Source organism: Lathyrus oleraceus, chromosome 5, assembly GCF_024323335.1.
Source record: "Lathyrus oleraceus cultivar Zhongwan6 chromosome 5, CAAS_Psat_ZW6_1.0, whole genome shotgun sequence".
NCBI lineage: Eukaryota > Viridiplantae > Streptophyta > Magnoliopsida > Fabales > Fabaceae > Lathyrus > Lathyrus oleraceus.
In genome coordinates, this window is record NC_066583.1 from 265591725 (window position 1) to 265613461 (window position 21737).

The 21737-nt window shown below is 31.7% G+C and overlaps 1 protein-coding gene across 3 annotated transcripts; it reads left to right on the forward strand.

Annotated features, from left to right (window-relative positions):
* Positions 1-7337: 7337 nt before the first annotated feature.
* Positions 7338-12446, forward strand: LOC127083759 (transcription repressor KAN1). Of its 3 annotated transcripts, none has more exons than XM_051024092.1 (6): positions 7338-8917; positions 9066-9142; positions 9568-9613; positions 9896-10049; positions 11501-11600; positions 11992-12446. In XM_051024092.1, the coding sequence occupies exons 1-6, from the start codon at positions 7996-7998 to the stop codon at positions 12106-12108; spliced, it is 1416 nt and encodes a 471-aa protein (XP_050880049.1). In that variant the 5' UTR covers positions 7338-7995; the 3' UTR covers positions 12109-12446. The 3 variants fall into 3 exon arrangements, with proteins under 3 accessions (XP_050880049.1, XP_050880050.1, XP_050880051.1); XM_051024093.1 differs by having other exon boundaries at positions 11504-11600; XM_051024094.1 differs by having other exon boundaries at positions 7341-8917; positions 9905-10049.
* Positions 12447-21737: the final 9291 nt, after the last annotated feature.

Sequence of the window (21737 nt, forward strand, 5' to 3'; positions counted from 1 at the left end):
CTTCTTCTCATTCAGAATCTTTTTCCTATCATCTTCGTCATAGGTGTTTTTCAACTTTGCGGTACCAACTCCATTCACCACATTCATCGGTTTGTGTGGACCTTCTTCAACTGCTTCCCATATACCTTCTCCTTGGGCCTCAAGATATGCCTTCATTCTGATTTTCCAGAAATCGAAATATTCTCCGGAGAAGAGTGGGGGCTTGTTGCTACTTCCACCATCTTTGAAAACCGGGTTTATGCTTGTGGAAGCCATGTTGGATCTCTAGGAACAAGTTACCTATAACTTGCTCTGATGCCAATTGTAAGTTGTAAATGCGCCTAAGAGGGGGGGTGAATTAGGTGGTAAAAAAATTCTTCGATCTTGTTTCCGGTTCTTGGTTATTTTTCGTTTAAGTGCTGAAAAATAAATTGCGGAAAGTAAAAGGACACCGGAAATTATAGTGGTTCCCTTCACACTCCGAAGGTACTCCACTCCTCTTTCGACTCGAAAGAGATTTCACTATAGTTAGAATTATTGTACAACCTACTCACACCAATGGTGATGCTTAGTATCTAACCTATAGGTAATCAAGTGTGCAAGAACAATCCTCTTGCAACACCAACCCTTGTGTCCAGCAATCCTGGATCACAAGTCAAACAAAAATAAATCTTCTTTGATGATTTGGATCATAATCCTGGATCACAAGTGTAGTACTATCAATCTTCTCTTGATTGATCTTCTCCTTGGATAAATAATTCACTCTAAGGATAATATATAAGTGTTCAACAAGAGATGGAATGAGATGAAACAAATGTTAAAAAGTTTCTTCTCAAAAATTGGTTATAAACACTTTTATGAGAAATTGACAAATATAAAGAGTGATTATCTTGAGTTTTTATGAAAGTTCTTGGAGGTATTTTTTCATTTAAAAAATCCAGAATTTATATTGATCAAAACACCTTTTCAAAGAGGTATAATTTTCTTCATAAACATTAGTGAAAAGGTATAAGTATTTGAAAACATTTTTCATGAAAAGAGGCCAAGAAATGTTGAAACGAACAGTGTTAACCAGTTAACCAAATGGGTTAACCGGTTAACGCATCTAACGTTAACTTCAAAATTTCAAAAACAGGGTCGTTAACCGGTTAACCCATATGGTTAACCGGTTAACACTGTTGAAACACAGAAAAATATTTTAAGTAAAATGTGTTTTTCCTTTCAACATGTTAAAAAATGGTTAGGTTAAATATGGAAATGCAAAACATGATTGTTGAACACTTGTATACTAATTTAAGAGTGAATTAGATATACCTTAGAAGTGATTCAATAAATTTGCAAAAGTGTTGGCTTAATGAAGCTTGAACCAAATGTTGCTATGCATATGTGGCTTGATTAACTTGATGCTTTGAATTCTCTTGAAGCTCTTATCTTTTTGCATTGATACATGTTGTCTTCATCAAAATTCTTTTGGATTGAAGCATGCTTCTACAAGGTTCAAATGATTGTAGAGTTTATTTGGCTTTTAAAGCTTGCAAGTGAAGGAAAAAGGTTCCTCTATTTATAGGGAATGTATTTGTGAGCTCACACATATGAAATGGATCTGAATTCGTGTGAAGGAGACGGGAAAAACGTGATTTGCAATCTATGTGAGAACAAGGGTGAAAAGTGTGACTTGGGCACGAAACCTGATTGTTTTACACTCCATCTTATACGTTTTGTCAAAACAAACAAGTTTTCACATGTGTGGTGGTCCCAAATTGAAGAATGACCTGTAATTGAAAATTTTGGCTTCGTGCAAAATAAAGTTCAGGACACCATGTTTGAGCTTAGGCCAAATGAGATTCACTCGTGCGTTTCTTGATTTTCTTCGAGGATTAGTTTTTATGAATTTTGTTATTCTGATATCCATTATATTCCCTTGGTTACTCTACCATTTCTTCTTTTTGATGACGACAAAGGGGGGAGAAATGACAGGATATTATTCTTGTTCTGCTCATGGTATTTTCAGGAAAAGAAAGCCTTAAAAATTCAAAAGACATGGGAAGACATGCAAGATAGGGGGGTTTCTATTTACTTCCCATATCTCAATATTCAAAAATATTAAAGCAACTCATTGATGGACAATAAAATTTCAAAGGTTGTTTATCATCATCAAAAAGAAGGAGATCGTGAAGAAAAGCCTTTACTTGATAGTGGATAGGTTTTTGATGAATAAAAATACATTAAAAAAAAGAAGAGAAATATAAAGTCAACAATGATCAATAAAGAAGAAAAAGATAAAGATAATAAACGATAAAGATGAAGACAACAATAGATCATGACAAAGTGACAAAAATCAATATTGAACAAAATGGCAATGCTTCATGGAACATTTTATAACTTATACAATCATTAATAGAGGTTTTTAGAAGTGTATCTAAAGCATCATACACTAGAAAACAAATTACCAACTTTCAAAATAATATTTATAAGAATAAATATCATTTTTGTTCTTCATTTTTCATATGGTTTGAAACTATGTGAACTTTCTTAAACTAGAAAAACTTTCATAAACCAAAATAGAATCTGAGAAATTAAATGATATACTTTGAATTGTGATATTGAGAAAATAAAGTCTATAATATCAAGATTGGATTTTACATTCATTAACCAATCACATTCTTCATTTCTCAACAAAGTTTGAGTATTTATACCTTTTATCATAGTGTGTTGGTGAAAGGTATTTGTAAATAGAAAGTGATGTACTTTTTGGTTTTTGTGAGAATCATCATAGTGTTTGGTGATTGTGAAAAGGTTCTTTGAGTCGGGGAATTCAGAGTCCACCATAGAGTTTGGTGTTTGTTTATGTATTTGAAGGTTGCAAAAAAGTATTAGTGTGAGGCTTGTACAAGAATATAAAACATAGTGGACAATCCTTTATGGAATAGAGGGACTAGATGTACCATTGGTTGATAAGGAGAACTAGTAAAATTCTCTTGTGTTCTTTACCTTTATGCCTTTAAAGTTATGAACTTTACATTTATATTAAGTAACATTATATGTATTTGAAGGTTGAAAAGAAGTCTTGGTGTGTGACTTGTACAAGGATCTAAAATATAGTGGATAATCTTTTACAGAGTAAGAGACTAGATGTACCAATGATTGATAAGGGGAACTAGTAAAATTCTCTTTTGTTCTTGACCTTTATGCCTTTAAAATTCTACACTTTGCATTTATATTAAAGTAACATTCTAATCATTGCTTCCAATAAAATAACCAATTAAGAAAAGGTGCACAAAAGCGAGAAAAATTCAAAAAACCTAAATCACCCCCTAGGTTGCATCTCGTAGTTACAACGGAATGGCCCTAGTATGGTATATTTCTTGAAATATTTGACCTCTTCGAGTCTTTAGATGTGTGAAATTATCTATCAGCCTCTTTGCTAGTTTGTAAGTATTTATATCTCAGATTGGTTGGATGATTTGATTCTTTCGAGAAGTTGACGACCCAAGCTTCCTAGTGGGTCTTTCTTTGCATCTCTTTCACTTTTCTAAATGTTACTCTCATCATCTTTTACATAGAATTATGCTTTTGCCACGATCTCCTCCATTGAATATGCCGACTTCTCTAAGCAATTAATTTGAATTTCTTGATTGTGATGGACCACCTTAATAGTTACTTCATTGAAACTGGCCAAATATTCTCTCATGGATATTGTGTTTCCCTGAAAAACATTAAATAAACTAGTTGTTAAGACCCTTTTATGCTTGCTCACCATGAACTTATGAATTAGCTTCCTGGCAGGTCTTTGTAGATGTTTATGGAGAACCCCAACAAGTTCATATACCTAGGGCCAACCCATAGTAAGTGAAGCATGTGCTACATCACTAGGTCCCAAATCCTTAATAAAGTAATACATTGTACACCTATTTTAATATGCGTAAACTTATAAATTGTTTTCAAAATCTATTTTACACCTGTTTTTACAAAATAGGTGTAAAATTCTAATTTATTTTCAAAATCTATGATTTTATACTGGTTTTTTCAAATATTCGGTATAAATTCATATTCTTTTAGGCCAACTTCTTAAATTAGAATAGGGCCCCGAATTGATTGTGTTGGCCCTGCATATATCATCTTAATGTTGCCTCCTTGAGTGTTCGTGACAAAATTTTGCATTTGAGTGAGTTAGCTACATCGATTATGGCAATCTAGGTATTGAGATCAATGATGTGTTCCTAAGGATCACTCTTGCCATCAAAAGGTGTTAACGGGGGCGGTTTGAAACCTTCTAGGACAGGTGCATCCTAGACTTCAGCAAAAATAGGTTAAGATTCAAGAAATTGTTACTCATTTTCCAAAACGATTGGTTGTTGCTTCGACTACTATAAGTTTGTCAAATCGCCCTATAAATTTTCATTTTTCGTCACAATTCCTTTGTAGAGACCAACATTTCTTTTATGAAACTGTGATCATCATTATTACTACTTGCGGTATTTCTCACTATTGGGAAATAGTGATCTTGTCACTGAATAATTTAGAAGGTGTGATCTAGGTAAATTTTAACAAGACTCGCGGTGGACATCAATTGACCTGGAAAAATGTACATTGTATGTAACATTGCATATCACTTTTCTTGTACTAACTATTGGCTTTTATAACTATATTTATAATAGTTAATGTTGGAGTCTCTCCCTCTGAGTGACGGTCATAACGACCATTAAGTATTGTTCCTTGTCTGAGCCTAACGGTCACAGAGGTCTTTAAAATTGTTGTCTCACATATGTCAAAGTTATCAAGACCTTTACTTGTGAGACATGGATGAGTTATTGATGTCGGGATGGCATCATGCCCGTAGCATAAGCCAACCACAAGATCGGACGGGCTTATTTAGGGAGTGTGAGTCATTGATTTTGAGTTGGTATTCATCCTTTAGTTCAAGTTGACCCCAAGCCTGACGAGCTTTTATGATTCTTGTTTGACCTCTCTCATTCCCCAATGAGTATTCTCTAGGCTATATGCAAGGAGTGTAGAGGTCAGTTGAAACCGAGTAGATGTTGAGTCAATATTCTCCAAGCTTTAAGACAAAGGGCTTTGATCTCGAGGGAACCCAATATGCCTAAACTAATATAGACATGTCGATACATAATCTCCCAAACACAAGACATATAAGAACAATATCCTTTGACCTCGAAGGAACTCGATAAATAGAGAGGTCGATAATATGCATACAAATACAATTAATATAATAATATTTTCTTTATACAAAAAGCTTAGTGGTATTAATTAAAAAATTATTTTAAAATAAATTATATTTAGTAATTTGAAAATAAACTTATAACTATAAGAATTTTTTGGTTCAAAATGTACTTATCAAAGGGAGTAAAATCATAAAAAGAGACATATGATTAATTGTATAACTCAGCATGTGGATGTCATTAATTAAATAGCATTAGTTTTGAAGAAGCATACAAATGAAGAAACGGACAAAAAACCCTTTGTGGTGTGGTCTTTCTCACTCTCAGTTTAGTCAATGGTATTTTTCATATATAATATAATGTAACTTAATTATTATTCAATGGAGTATAGTATAGTATATAGCCAGTAGTACATACAGAACATTATAAAAATCCATTCCGACCTGAGAATATAAAAATAATAACAACATAAAGGCGTTGTCCAATGTCCAGTAACCGATCTTTCCCACATAAGCAAGGGAGTATATATCGCACATGAACACTGCATTTCTGTGTTTTTTTCTAATGCTAGTACAGTACTTCAGTGACGAAATATAGATAAAATTGAGTTGGGATGTATTTCATCTAAAATTTAAACCAAAATAGCTGGTTAAAATTTTATATTTTATTATTATTTGTTTATTTTAAATTATATTAGTTAAAGTTTCTAAAATATATATTGTATTCATATATTTTTTAAATAATATATATTTATTTTTTACATAGGAACTTAAATATGATTTGTAAAAAAAAATGTGGTTTTTGTTAAACAATAGTATTACATTTTTAAAAACATAAATTCAATTGATCTAAGCTAAAACTGTTTTTTATAGATTTAAATTGATTTTAGTTTTATTTTAAAAAATACAAAATTTAACCAATCTGATTTTTTAATAATTTATTTAAATATTTATTATAAAAATAGACTGAAGAAATTAGATAATATAAGGATAAACTTTTATTAAAAATAACTACTTATAATTTTAATATTAAAAAATTTGAATTTTTTTCTTTATCTCTTGATATAAGATCCTTTCAAATTTAAAAGGAGGTTAATTATTTTTAACAACATATATCTAATTATGTTACATCTTTATTTTTATAATAAATACTTTTCTATATATATTAACGGATGAATTTGTAAAATTAATATATTGTCAACAATTTTAACACCACAATCAACTTTTTTTTTATTTTAAATTTTAATAAAAGCAGTATACATCAAAAGTAATAAACACCTTAGTTGCTACACTATACGAGTGAGTAGAAAAATACTTATTTTTATCACTTAAAGTTAACAAAAAAATATTAAAGTTATTAATTATAATTTTGATCTCTATTTTAATTTATTCATAAAATTAATCTTATTCAAAATTTAAATAAATTTGACTTTTTTTTACTTTCGAAATTATTGATTTGTTCATTTTAAATGATATATCATTTGTAAAATATGAAAAATCATCATAAATTAATATTGTATAGAATTATAAAAATATAAATTACATGTCATTAAAAAATAAACATGTGATAAGAAAAAACTATTTGAATTTAAAATATAGGATTTAATCATGTTAATGAGATAAAATATAAAAATAAAAAATTATAGGTAAACCTAAAATTTATTAACTGAATTAAGTTTATAAAATTTATTGACAAATTTAATAATTCTTTAATGCATTATAAAATTAATTGATGGTAAGAAACATACCTATATAGTTTATTATGTATATCAAATTATTTAATATGACAGCAAAATAGATTAAAAATAATTTTAAAATAATTTCTTATTAACATTAATTTGAAAAATAAAGATATAACTTATTATATTTTTAAATCATAATCATTTTCTAATATTAATAATATAGTGTTAAAAAAACATCAATACTGGTATAATATTAAATTTGAGAGCTATTAGTTCAGATCCTATCATGCATGTACTATTTATATTTTATTAATTTTTAAGAATGTATTATATTAAATTTAAATCCTTCTTCTTATCTTCTAATGATCTGATTTGTAAATATTTAATTAATTTATTTATTTTCCTGAAAGACTTAAAAAATAAAAATGTTTGTTTATCATACGTCTCACTATAGTGTCATTTTCCAAGATATACTCTCGAGGAAAACAAAACGCAAATCCACCTGTTTTCTTTTCCATGCCTTTCTGGAATATTTTTCTCTTCTTTTCTCTTCCATTTCACAATTTCCTCTTAAAATAATTATTATTTTCCTTCACTTCCATTCCATCCTGCAAAACACAACAACACTAGTCTTCTCCTATCTTCTTTCTCTTTCTCTCTCATCTCACTTTCTTTCATGCTCTCTTCTTCTTCTTTCTCTTGACTCTGTCTCTTATGACTCATTCTTCTTTTTCAACTTAACTTTCTTTCTCTCTCTCTCTCCAATCTTGTTTCTTTTTTTTTTCTTCTAATTTTTTATCTTATTTTATTCAAAAGCTATATCACAAGGTTTTCTTCTTCTTCTCATATAGAGAAAATAGCTAGAGAGTAAGCTATCTTTCCAGATTCTTTCCAAGAAAAAGCCTAAAAAAAGAACAAAATAAAATCACACAAAAATTCCTTAATATTGTGTTGAAGGCTTTGAAGTTTGAGGTTTGAAGTTTGAACTAAACAAAAGGATTTCACAGTCCCTTGTTTGTGAATATTGCACTTCCTTTTGTTTTTGTTTAATCTGATTTTAATAAAGTAGAAAGAAAAAAAAAGGAGTTCTTGTCTTTGATATATATTTTTGTACCCTTATATCAAGTTTTTAGTAATACCTTTTTTCTAAAGAAGATGCCCTTGGAAGGGATTTTCATTGAACCAACAAATCCAACATCATCACAAACTCAACCTGATCTTTCTCTTCACATAAGTCCACCAAGTACTTCTTCTTCTTTGATTTCCAACAACATAGAAACAACTCATTTACTCAATTATGAACCTCGCAATTCGTCAAGAACTTCGGCTCAAAATCAAGCTCAAGCTCACACTGAACTTTCTCTTGGAAGAAATTTTAGTGGTAGTGTTCAAGAACCACATCATCAGCAACAACAGCAACAACAGCAACAACAAGCTCATAACCCTTATTATCAAACCCAACAAGCTCATTTCCCGAATCTTCATCATCACCACAACTCGACAACTACAACGAGTACCACAACAAATTCTACTTCAATGAATCACATAAATTACGGCGTTTCATTGCTCGATGTATCGTCCTCGTCCTCCTCGGAAGGGTTAAGACCAATTAAAGGAATCCCAGTCTATCACAACCGTTCTTTCCCTTTTTTACCAGCCATGGAACATTCTAGAGAAAAAGATCCAAAGATGTGTTTATATCACCACATGCCAAATTCAACAACCCCTCCTTCTTCATCATCGCCTCTTTCCCCCTACATCGCTGCAGGAGGAAGCTTAGATCCCATGTCGTTCTTAAACTCCAGTGGCTCAGCGGCCGCTTATCGAGCCGCTGTAGCCACAAGGTTCAACAACAGCGAACCGTTCAAATCTCATCAATATCCATTGCACCATCTTCATCATCATAATCACTCACACTACGGTAACCTCGGACTCGGAAGCTCAGAAGCATCCATGAGATCAAGATTCTTACCAAAACTACCAACAAAAAGAAGCATGAGAGCGCCAAGAATGCGGTGGACAAGTACCCTCCATGCCCGATTCGTTCATGCCGTCGAGCTTCTCGGTGGCCATGAAAGTAATAATTTCTTTTTCATATAAATTAATTATTTCTTTTTTTTATTTTATTTTAATGATAACAAAAGACTATTAGGTGGGTGTTACATTATCTTAATTTCTTTTACCTTAATTTTTCTCACTAATCTAATTTAGATGGTGAAATTTAGGAGCAACGCCAAAGTCAGTACTTGAACTGATGGATGTGAAGGATCTCACATTAGCTCATGTAAAAAGCCATTTGCAGGTTTGTTTCTCTCTCTTTATCTTGGTGGATGAAAAATTTGGACACAGTAACCAATGAAAATGAAAGAAAAGAAGTGAATGAATCATGAATGAATGAATGAATGTGTATGCTAAGAAGAAGACTTTATCATCTGAGAAGACCAGACACAAAACAGTCTCTGATTATAGTCATAGAAAGAGAGAAGAGAGAGAAACATAAACTGACAACAACATAAAAAAAAAAGTCATCATTTTCCAATAATGCAACAATCTTTCTTACAATCAAACTTCAACCCAGACAGAATTTAACATATTCAAAACGAGATCTATTTTTTTTATTTTTTTATTTATTTTTATTTTTATTTTTATTTTCTTCATCTATGCATATAGTAATGTTGATTGATTAGTATAAATTATTTGATTTTCTTTGTGATTTGTTTTTAACAGATGTATCGAACTGTTAAGACTACAGACAAACCTGCAGCTTCTTCTGGTAATTTATATTGCTAATTCTTTAACCATTTTTATAAAAAAAATTCTTAATCTTATATAATCAAATATTAATTTATTTTGTTTTTTGTTTAAGAGAATGTTATCTTTTGTGACTTTACAGAGATTTTTCTTATTGTTACTTTTATTTTATAATTTTGTTTTTACCGTAAATACCCTTCTTTCTATGGTATCTCTATCATTAAAGTGTAAATATATATGAAGACTTTTAAGGCTTTTAGCTTAAATGTGTGCATGCATATGAAGTTAATTTGATTTTGATTAGGATTTTCAGATGGATCTGGAGAAGATGATGTACCTCAAACTGGAAACAATGGTGGAATTCGTCAATTTTCCGATCAAAGAAGCTTAAATGATAGACCAATACAACAAGATATGGATTACTCTTCCACAACCACTCTTTGGAGTAATTCTTCAAGGTAACACACTATTTTTCTATGTTGAAATTTCTATAAATTTATAAGTTCATATATTTTATTTAATTTTAATTTTTTTGATTGATTTGCTTTAACTTTTGCATGGTATCTGTTATAAAAAACAATGCAAACCCACGTCCACAACACTCTTTTTTTTTATGAAGAATAAAAAGGGTTCTTGTGGCAGCTTTTACTTTAAACTTGTGTGTTCCATTGTCTTCTTTCTTTTCTTTCCTTTGTGTATCTTATGTAGCCTTTAACTGGTGTGTTCACATAACAAAAGAATGCTAAAAAGCTTTCGTGCAATTGCGGTCGTCGGTCGTCGCTTGTGTGTTAACTGCAATTTCATATTTATCATAAAAACATTGAATAACGGTATCAATATCGAAGAATGCTGATATCGATTTGTCGCAACTGTTTTTGCGGTCGCCGACTTTATTTAAAACCGTGGCTATAAGACATAATCAAAGGTTAATTAGTTAGGATAAAAGAAAAGCAACACAAAGCTTGTAATTTGCTTTATTTTTTTTCTTTCTTTCTCTTATCCCTTTGACTTATGTCTATGTTTGTCTCTAATACATAACATATCACTAATTCCAATGCTTATTTGATGATAACTCCATTATTGTTAAAAATGATTTTTAAACATGTAGATTACATTGAACCCAAATGGTTAATTTAGTCCTTTACATTGACCATGTATTCACAAATATATATTTTTAAATATTTTCAAATTTCAATAATATTTTTCTTTCAAAAGAAAACACACTACATTTTTTTTAAATATATAACTCACTCTTTGTTATAATACATGTCTTTAAAATCTTGGTTATAGTTAACTAATATTTTGATGTTGACACTAGACATTCTCTGCAATAATCTATATTCATATATGTCGAGTTCTACCTTTATAGTAACCATAATATTTTAAAATCTTAGAAGCATGTCTTTCTCTTATTCGGTAATTTCTGAGCATATTAATTAAATCTTATAATAAGCACTGTTTGTCATGATTGAAAAACATTACCTTAAGTAAACTAAAAATATCTCTTTGCGACACAAACAAATTATCATTCTACTAAGTAAAAAACATTTGTGGTGGTGGAGGCATATCATGCAATGCTCATGTTAGTAAGTTTGGAATTATTTTGCTGTGTAATTGGAAGATTAGCATGTTACTTGCTTAACCATATTAATATATCATCCATGAGTATCTTCTTGTTTTTTTATAAGCGACTGTGAACCTTTCACTCCTGCACTCCTGGTGTCGTCTCTGCACAGCTACAAACCGAACTGACAATATGAATTTGTGATAAACGATTACTTACTAGTCTAGTTTGTTACGAAGTATAGATACATACTCATGCATTATTTTTGTATACCTAGGAACCATTGAACTGATTCAATTTTCTTTCTTGGTTGTGTCTTTTTCATCTTACTTGAATTATGATCAGTAGTAGAGAACCATGGCCACAAACTAGTCCTAACGATGTAGATGGTTTCAGACCAGCTATCTTCCAGTCACAACCAATATCAGGAGTGCATCAAATTCAGGTATCAATACTAGGTTTACTCTATATGTTACTATAAGTATAAACATTTTTATATATGACTTTAATTTTCATGCATTGTGAATGTTAGTTTGTTTTTCATTGTTTTCATATGCATTTAGTTATGTTTATCTATTGCTGCATCATTTAGCGAGTGTAACAAGTTATGAATGAGTTTAGATTTTTCTATGGTCGAGAGATCTCCTACATTCTGGACATCAGTGATCATTCGATTAAGATCACGTAATCAAAAGCTCAATGAATGACCACAATGTCCGGTGTGTGAGAAATCTCAGACATGAAAGAATTCAAAATCGTTAAATGATTTAATACATATAATTTATATTCTTTTTATATGTATTATTTGATTTACGCAATGATTATTTCTCATACAGGATTGTGATTCGAATCAAATGAAGAACAATTTGTCGGGATCTAATTTAGAGTGTAAGAACCCAAGCTTGGAGTTCACATTAGGCATACCAGATTGGAATGGCAAAGGACAAGCCTAATTAATTTCCTTTGGTTCCCATGTTAATTAGTTGTCTCTATTACTTTTGCATTCATTTAATTATAATCCACAATATGACATAACTTCATCATGCAGAGGTGTATTAGATATATATAAATTGGTGTGAAGAAGGAGAAGAAGAAGATAAAATCCCTACATATAGTTCTACTAAGTTCCATAATTTTCAGAAGTAATTTTCTGAGTTCATGAACAATTTTGTTTAGCCTTTTCTTGTATTTATTTTTTATTTATTGGTGAGGTGGAGGTATTTACAAGGTGAACCTAATGTAGAAGAACAAGGAGGGGAAGAAATTAATAGTAAACTTTTATTTTGGTTAATCTATAGTTCTCATTTTCCTCTTGCTCTATATATTTCAATTTTTCTTACATACATGTTTTTCCTTTTTGGACTTACTAGTAATTGTCATAGAATAACCAAAATTTCAATGTAACACTGAATTAAAAGAATCTCCAACACTAAATTCTTACTTGGTTGTTATAGTTAAGGGTTTATTGAGGTAAGTATATTAGTTGAAAGGAGTTGGATTATTGCCCATTCCAAAGGATTTCAACATTGGTAAGATTAATGATAATATTAATTGTGGCATATTGGACACCTTAACCAATAATAAATTTCCATTATGAAAAAATAGAAAAAACAAAAGACAAAAATGAAAAATATTATTATCTCATTTCTTAAACCAGCAATCCAATTGGGCTTGTATTTATACAAAGATCCTAGCCCAATAAACTAGGAGAGTTTGTTGTAACAAACCAACTAAAATAAACAGTAAGATAAAAAAGGCCCAATAACATAAATCTAAACTATTTAACACCCTTCTTCAAATTAGAATGGATGTTTTACATTTCAAGTTTGTGAGATAAAGCAGAAAAAGGACCATGATGCAGGGCCTTTGTGAATATATATTTCATTTGTCTTGTTGAGTGAATAGACATGAAATGAATAATGTTGGCAGAACTTTAGAACATGATCTTGAAATTAAATGTTGTTTTTTGCTTTCTGAGGAAATGATGGAGCTTCATAGATAAACGTAGTAGCACTTTGTGGAACGTCTTGTTTATTGACAGAATCCCCGATCAAAGTCTGTAAACTCTGTTAATGTGTTGTTTGAGGTTGACATGAAAAGAAATCATTGAGCATCTACATTATTATATAGTGGAGGATTCTGAGAATAACCTTTAAATGGAGTTCTGTTGGGCTGGAAAGATATTGACTTAACCTTCAAACAGAAGAGCTAATGCCAGTTCTTGTGAATGTTAAGTATAGCGAAGTTGCATTGCATGTCTTTGATACCTAAAGGGTTATTGTTTTGATTGCCTGTCTTTTAAGTTTTTGATTTTATTTATTTTTGTTATTGAGTCTCCTTATCAATTGCGTATTTCTGGATTATTTTTTAAATTTATATTTAAGCATGCATAAATCAAAGTGTATGGTCTAAGTTTTAAGCAATATACCTTGAGTCAATTCATTAAGTTTTGGAATCAAGAACTATGTGTAAAAATGGTCCAAGTTATAACACCCCGGTTTTGATTTTCATATTTTATTTAAGTTTTAGAGTGCTTTAACTTAACATGATTAGTATTATTGCGGTTGTTGGATTTTAATAGAGTTTAACTATATTTTTATTTATTTAAAATAGTGTAGAAAGTGAGAGTTTGTTTTTTTTCTGAAAAAAATAGAAATTAATTAAAATTAAGGGAAGCGAATAGAATAAGATTTTATTGAGAGAGAGAGAGAGAGAGAAGAGAGAGAGAGAGAGAGAGAGAGAGAGAGAGAGAGAGAGAGAGAGAGAGAGAGAGAGAGAGAGAGAGAGGAGAGAGAGAAGAGAGAGAGAGAGGAGAGAGAGAGAGAGAGAGAGCCGAGAGAGAGAGAGAGAGAGAGAGAGAGAGAGAGAGAAGAGGAGAGAGAGGAGAGAGAGAGAGAGAGAGAGAGAGAGAGAGAGAGAGAGAGGAGAGAGAGAGAGAGAGAAGAGAGAGGAGAGAGAAGGAGAGAGGAGAGAGAGTAGAAAAATGAATTTTTTTAGTGAAACAATGTATCAGCAGAGTTGAGAGGAAAACCCTAGCAAAGCAAGAGTAGAAGAGAGTCTCCATAGCCAAAGTTCCAACCTTTTTCCGCAAATTCTTGGTAAGGGGAGAATTGTTCATGATATGAGTGTTTAAGCATGAAGGATATATGGGAATCCTTAACCCCTTTCATTTTTTCCTTTCCTTTATCCTTTTCTGTTTTCCTTTCGTTTTCCTTTTGTTGTGATGTGATGTTGTTTTCGTGTTCTGTTAATTGCTGAAATTCATGTGGATTTATGTGCATAATGTGATTTTTTTATGTTCATGAGTATATGTGATGATTTTGATGAATATGATAATGATTTAATGATTAGTTCATGATATATGTGTTGAATTCGTGTGTTTTTATGTGTTAAATGTTATATGAATCGTGTATGATGATTATTATGTGTGTGGGGCTGAATGGGACTAAACAAATTGAGATTCGGAAGTGCTGCAATAGTGAAAAATGATACAGTCATGTTTGATTCGAATCAGGGTTTCAACATGATTCGAATAAGAAGTCAAATTTTAGCAGAAAATGCTTCTGACTGATTTGATTAGAACTGGAAAACAGCTTGATTTGAATCAGAAGAGGCTGATTTTGTTCAGATACTGCTTTCATTATGACTTGTGTTTTATGACTCCGATTGAGATGGGCTTAAAGCATTGGAAAGCTAAGGCATAAGACTGCCTTATGGTAATGTCCTAAGATGTTTAAATATGTAAACTAAGGGTGTGAATATAATGATTTACTAATGATGTCAATAAGATAAATGATGTGTGAAAAGATTGTTGAGTAATTTATGTAATATTGGGGAGTAAATCTGTTGACTCGATGAATACAAGTGTAACCTCAATTGTGAGTGGTGTAAGATATGAGTTATGTCTTGATAAAGGGTTATGCGACTCAAGTTGTCAATGTTTAGGACTTTAGCCAATGTCTTAATAATGTGTATATGAGTTCTGATTCTAATGATTGTTTGATGTTGTTTTATGTGTGTTGGTGAGAAAATATAATTTTGAAATTTTATGATTGAGTTTATGATGAAGGCCTCACGAGGAGGAAATTTTTTATGTTGAGATGTGTGGTTCAGTGGAACCATTATTGTCGAATTACAATTGCGATGAGTATTGATGCTATGTTTTTGGTTCGAGAGGGAACAATGACGAGTATTGAAGTTGGAGGTGGAAACGAGTATTGCATATCTTTGTGATGTGATGTTGTTTTCATTCTAATGTTAATTGTTGAATTTCGTTTTGGTTTATGTGCATAATTCTGATTTTTTTAATGTTCATGAGTATATGTGATGATTTCGATGAATATGATGATGATTTCATGATTAGTTAATGATATATGTGTTAAATTTGTGTATTTTGATGTGTTAAATGTTATATGAATCGTGTATGATGATTACTATGTGTGTGATGTTGAATGAGACTCAAAAAATTGAGATCTGGAAGTGTCGTAATGGTGAAAAATGATACATCCATGTTTGATTCGAATATGGGTTTCAACATGATTCAAACTAGAAGTCAAATTTTAGTAGAAAATGCTTCTGACTGATTTAATTCAATGTAGGAAACTACATGGTTCAAATCAGAAGAGGGTGATTTTGTTCAGATACTATTTTCATTATGACTTGAGTTCTGTGACTCTGATTACGACGTGGTTTGAAGCGTTGGAAAGCTAACGCATATGACTAACTTATAGTAGTGTCCTAGGATGTTTAAATATGTAAAATTAGGGTGTGAATATAATGATTTAATAATGATGTCAATAAGATAAATAATGTGGGGAAAGATTATTGAGTAAGGGATGTAATATTGGGGACATAAATTTGTTGATTCGATGAATACAAGTGTAACCTCAACTATGAGTCATGTAACATATGAGTTATATCTTGATAAAGGGTTGTGTGACTCGAGTTGTCAATGTTTAGGACTTTAGCCAATGTCTTAATAATGTGTATATGAGTTATGATTCTAATGATTGTTTGATGTTGTTTTATGAGTGTTGATGAGAAAATATAATTTTGAAATTTTATGATTGAGTTTATGATGAATGCCTCACGAGGAGGAAATTTTGTATGTTGAGATGTGTGGTTAAGTGGAACCATTATTGTGGAATTAGAATGGCGATGAGCATTGATGCTATGTTTTAGGTTCGAGAGGAACCAGTGACGAGTATTGAAGTTGGAGGTGGCGGCGAGAATTGCATATCTTTATGATGTGATGTTGTTTCCGTGTTATGTTAATTTTTGAAATTCGTGTGGGCTTATGTGCATAATTCTTATTTTTTTTATGTCCAAGAGTATGTGTGATGATTTTGATGAATATGATGATGATTTCATGATTAGTTGATGGTATATGTGTTGAATTTGTATGTTTTGATGTGTTAAATGTAATATGAATCGTGTATGATGATTAATAATTGTGTGAGGATGAATGGGACTCAAAAAATTGAGATCGGGAAGTGTTGCATTAGTGAAAAACAATGTAACCATGTTCGATTCAAATCAGGGTTTCAATGATTCGAACCAGAAGTCAAATTTTAGCAAAAAACTCTTATGACTGATTTAATTTGAATCGGGAAAACAACATGATTCGAATCAAAAGAGGATGATTTTATCTAGATATTATTTCCATTATAATTTGAGTTCCTTGACTCAAATTGAGACACAATTTGAAGTGTTGGAAAGCTAACACATAGAACTAACTTGGGGTCATGTCCTAAGATGTTTAAATATGTAAAAGGAGGGTGTGAATATAATGATTTACTAATGATGTCAAAAAGATAAATGATGTCGGGAAAGATTATTGAGTAAGTGATGTAATATTGGCGTCGTAAATTTGTTGATTCGATGAATACAAGTGTAACCTCAATTATCAGTGATGTAAGATATGAGTTATGTCTTGATAAAGGGTTATGCGACTCGAGTTGTCAATTTTTATGACTTTAGCCAATGTCTTGATAATGTGTATATGAGTTCTGATTCTGATGATTATTTGATGAGTGTTGATGAGAAAATATAATTTTGAAATTTTATGATTGAGTTTATGGTGGATGCCTCACGAGGAGGAAATTCTTGATGTTGGGATGTATGGTTCGATGGAACCATTGATGTGTACTTACAATGGTAATGAGTATTGATGCTATTTTTAGGTTTGAGATGAACCAATGGCGAGTATTGAAGTTGGAGGTGGAGACGAGTATTTCATATCTTTGTGTAGCATTCATGCATCATGTATATAGGAGATACGTAAGACTTTGGTCCAATGACGAGTAGTACTTTGATCCAATGAAGAGTAGGAATTTGGTCCAAGTGACGAGTTAGATGTTTCGGTAACACACCTCAGAATATCCGAATTATTGGTACCACATGCATGAGAGTTGAGAAGATGAATACATTGCATACATAATTGCATTTATTGATTAATTTATGTTATTGTTGAATTGTATAATTAATTAGTTATGTTAATTGTACTATCCTTTATGTTTTATGCATTGTTAACACATGTGAATATATTCTCACCCATTTCTGTTTTTTATGTTGTCATATACGCCTTTTGTGTAGATACTCAAGTAGAGACCGATGAGAATTAGTTGTTGCTTATTTTGGAGGATGGCATAGTTGGTCTTCTTTGTTGCATATTATTCTATGTTGTTTAATTTTCTATGTGTCGCTCTGATAGTTTAACACTAGGTTGGGAATACCTTATTCTGTGTTTCTGTGAGTTGTTAAATTAACTATTTTATGATTAAATGGAGTGACTTTCTATTTATGAGACAATTTGAAGATGTTATGTTGAGAAATGTAGCATCCTTTCGTACTCTTTATTACGCATGTTTTATAAATTAGGTGTTCAGGGTCTAGGGTCTTACATAAGCCATGACTATGGTAAAATCTCAAAAAGCTTTTCAAAATTTGTAAAATTGAGGTTCTATCAGTGTGAACCGAATCACATTATTCATCTTACTCAAATCACCCCTCAAAGGAGATAAGGATTCATTTCATATTTTCATGACTCGATTCAAAGACTACATGACTCAAATCACAAATCGTGTGACTCGAATCACAATATTATTTGACTCAAATCACACTAAACTGAAATATTTTTATTTTTCTTCTGGAACTCTTATTCGAATCACAAATATGCATGACTCGAATCACAGATTATGTGACCCAAATCACACATTTGCATTTCAATATAATCTTGCTTCTTGATTCAAATAACTTAGTTATCTGATTTAAATCATACCTCTTTCTTATGACTTAAATCATACACGAATTTTTACTCATTTTTGTGCTAGATCTCTAGCACATATAAATACCATTTTCTCTTAAAACCTTCAAATGATGTAGAAAACATACACTTCCAATATTGATTTGAAAACTCATAACTCACTTGTGTCGCACCGTAAAAAAATACAGAGTCACCATTGTATTTTATTTATTCCAAAGGAAAGGGAAAATAGCGATAAAACCCCAAAGAGAATGGTCTTCGCAACCAAGAGTGGATTCAGATGTCGGTTATGCAAGGGGAAGGTATTAACACCCCTCACATCCATCATACTCGATGGGAACCACTTGCTTGTTCTTCATGCATATGTATGTTGTTATCTGAAGGTTACTTGCTAACGGTTAATGAGATGAGAAAATAAGTTTTTAAATTAGTGTGCTCACCAAGGATTTGAACCCTTGTGCCTACGTATCCTCATTCGTGCAATAAGGAAGTCATAGTTCCGTCGTTCCGATCATAAAATGGAGTATTTGTTGTTTGTTTTTAATGGACAATGTTAATGTTCATGTTCTAGCGATTAACTTGATTGCATACTTGCGTCATGGGAGACTTAAGTGTCTGTTTGTTTACAGTAGAATGGACGCTCTTGGATCGTATTCTAGTAGTTAAACATTACTTGTGTGCTCACGCATGATAGGATTAAGCATTGTTTTTACCACGGTAGAATGGAAGTAACATGCCTTTTCTGAAGAGAAAGGTTTTGTAGGCTCTAAGACAGATAAATAATTTGATTGGTTGGGGTTTATTTTAGACTTGGAGACAAGCATCTAACCCTTGGCTAAGTACGGCCAATAATCTGAATACTTGGGAGTTTAGAGGATAGTGGCATCCAAACCACTTAGTTTCTCTCTCAGAGAACCAGATTGAACTCGTTTTATTGTTAGGTGTTTTCAATGGAAGTCAAGCTTCGGGCCATAAGCTAAGTACGACCGACAACTAGATTACTTGAATGTTGTGTGCAAGTACGTACACCCCATTTTTGCATTCCAGTTTATTGAGAAAAGATTTGAAAAGGTACTTGACGTTGGATCAAGTGTTTAAAACTTATTATGAAAAAGTGTGTATGAAGAATGGAGATAGAGATAAGAGGTAGGTTGAGAAGAGATGGTATGAGAGAATGGATAATGATGATTAGATACTTGACGTTGGATCAAGCACTTACGTTGCTTTGAAGTGAGTTTGATTTGGAAAACACTTGACGTTTGGATCAAGTGTGATTTTTGTCTTTTGAAAAGTTTCTTTTTATCATTTGATTTTATCTTTTTATTTAGCACGCATGAAAAGTAATAAAAGAAAGATAAACCTAAGCTATTACACTTTCATGGGATGGGGGGACATATGACCCACAATGGGAGGATGGTACCAAACAATACAAAGAATAGAATTGAAACCATACAAATTAAAATCCAAGTTCCATGCCTAAAACAATTAAGTGGCATGGTATCCACACATGTAAACAACCAATACAAGGCAAGTGATAAGCAATGGTGCTAATGGGAATATAACTTGGATTAAACCTAAAGTCACATGATTCATGGCAAACACACAAGCAAGTGGAGTTAGTATGGATTAAAGAAAATGAGAACAATGCATCAAAGTAAATATGTTCAATGACATTTATGAATTCAAATGAGAAATGGATCAATATGGACAAATATCAAAGATGAACCACATAATCATGGTGAAAGAAGTGACATACACAAGGCATACATCAAACAAATTGAAATGGAATTTTCAACTTACAAGATAATCAATCTAATGGACAATTATGAATGAACATTAAATCTAATGATCAAAATCACCTAAACATTTTCTACAATTATGGATCAAGTTAACAAAAGGATGATTAACAATCAAACCACAATCACATTCTAACCTAACCTAAACATGAACATGATAATCACAAGGCATATGACAAGTTGAAAGAAAGTTAACCTAATGGAAAATCATCTCAAAAGTCAACATTTAAGCATATTGTCCAATCATTAATTAGATCAACAAAATGGATTATCAAACCCTAATGACAAATTATACTAATCATGGAAAGATTAACCAATGGAGTTAACTTCTAAAAATCCAAAATCTAATTAAGAAAAATGATTAAACCTAATTACCCTAATTAAACCTAATTAACCTACATAAAAAATGATCTAAAATATAAAATTAACCTAATGCACAAGATCAAAAACGTAAGAAGAAAGATTAATCACAAAAAAAATTAATTAAGATAAATTAAGAAGATTAAGAAAGATTAGGGAAAAAACATGAGTGAGGGTGTGAACATGATAGGGGAATGAACAAAGAAATTGCTTGGGCCTGAGCCCAAGCTCCAAACAATCACCCAGATCCAAACAAGTCCAACACACACATCTTCACATCCAGGTCAAAGAAGAAACACATTCAGTGCAATGCATCAAAGCCAATTCACCACACCAAAATAAAACACGAAGAAACATGAACAACGCGGCCAAGAACAAACTCGGTTCAACAATCCACTTTCTCAAATTCATGTTTCAAACGAGAAATCCAAAAGAAACAAGAAACGATAGCTCTCAGGGTTCATCAGTACACCGAATCATTATTGAAATCAAAGTCATCAGATGTTCCTTATTGCACGTGGAATCAAGGGATCAAGGGGAGAAAAGAAACTCACCGGCTTGCTCCGACACGGTGACTCAGGTAACAAATTCTTTCGATCTTCTTCTTCTATTTGTTTGCTTCGATATTCTTCTTCTATGCGTTTTCTATTGCTCTGTTATGTGTGCATTGTGTGTTATGTGCTTGTTGATTTATGGTGAGGATTGAGATAATCGTGAGGGGTATATGGTTCTGAGAAATGTTGAATAGTGAAAAGAGAATGGTTTTGTGATGAATGAGTCCGTATGAAAATTGTGCAAGGTGAGGGAGTAAGAAGTCTTTGAAATTTTCAATGAATGAGCCTTTTTATACACGAATCTCCCTTCAATACTTCTTTTTCTGTTCTGCTATATCCTTGTTGCAAGTTTGTTAGAGATTAGTTAAAACAGTTAGAAGGAATTAGTTGGTTGGAGAATTCAGGTAGGTTAGTTGTGTAAGTTGGAGGAATTAGTTAGTCTGTGAATTAATATGGAAGTTAGAATTTTGTAGGTGTTGTCGTAGCGGTAAATTCATGATCATCAAGCTATGGGTAAGCTAGAGATCAAATAACAAGAGTCGCCACCGCGCTTTTATTGTTTCCAAGGGAAAAGGGGAAAAGTACGAACAAAACCCAAAAGTAAGAAT

Excerpts from the sequence above, each read along its gene's own strand:
- LOC127083759 (XM_051024092.1), top strand. The coding sequence starts at position 7,996 with ATGCCCTTGGAAGGGATTTTCATTGAACCAACAAATCCAACATCATCA. Across the intron at positions 9,143-9,567 it reads ATGTAAAAAGCCATTTGCAG|ATGTATCGAACTGTTAAGAC; the intron begins GTTTGTTTCTCT and ends TGTTTTTAACAG. Across the intron at positions 11,601-11,991 it reads CAGGAGTGCATCAAATTCAG|GATTGTGATTCGAATCAAAT; the intron begins GTATCAATACTA and ends TTTCTCATACAG.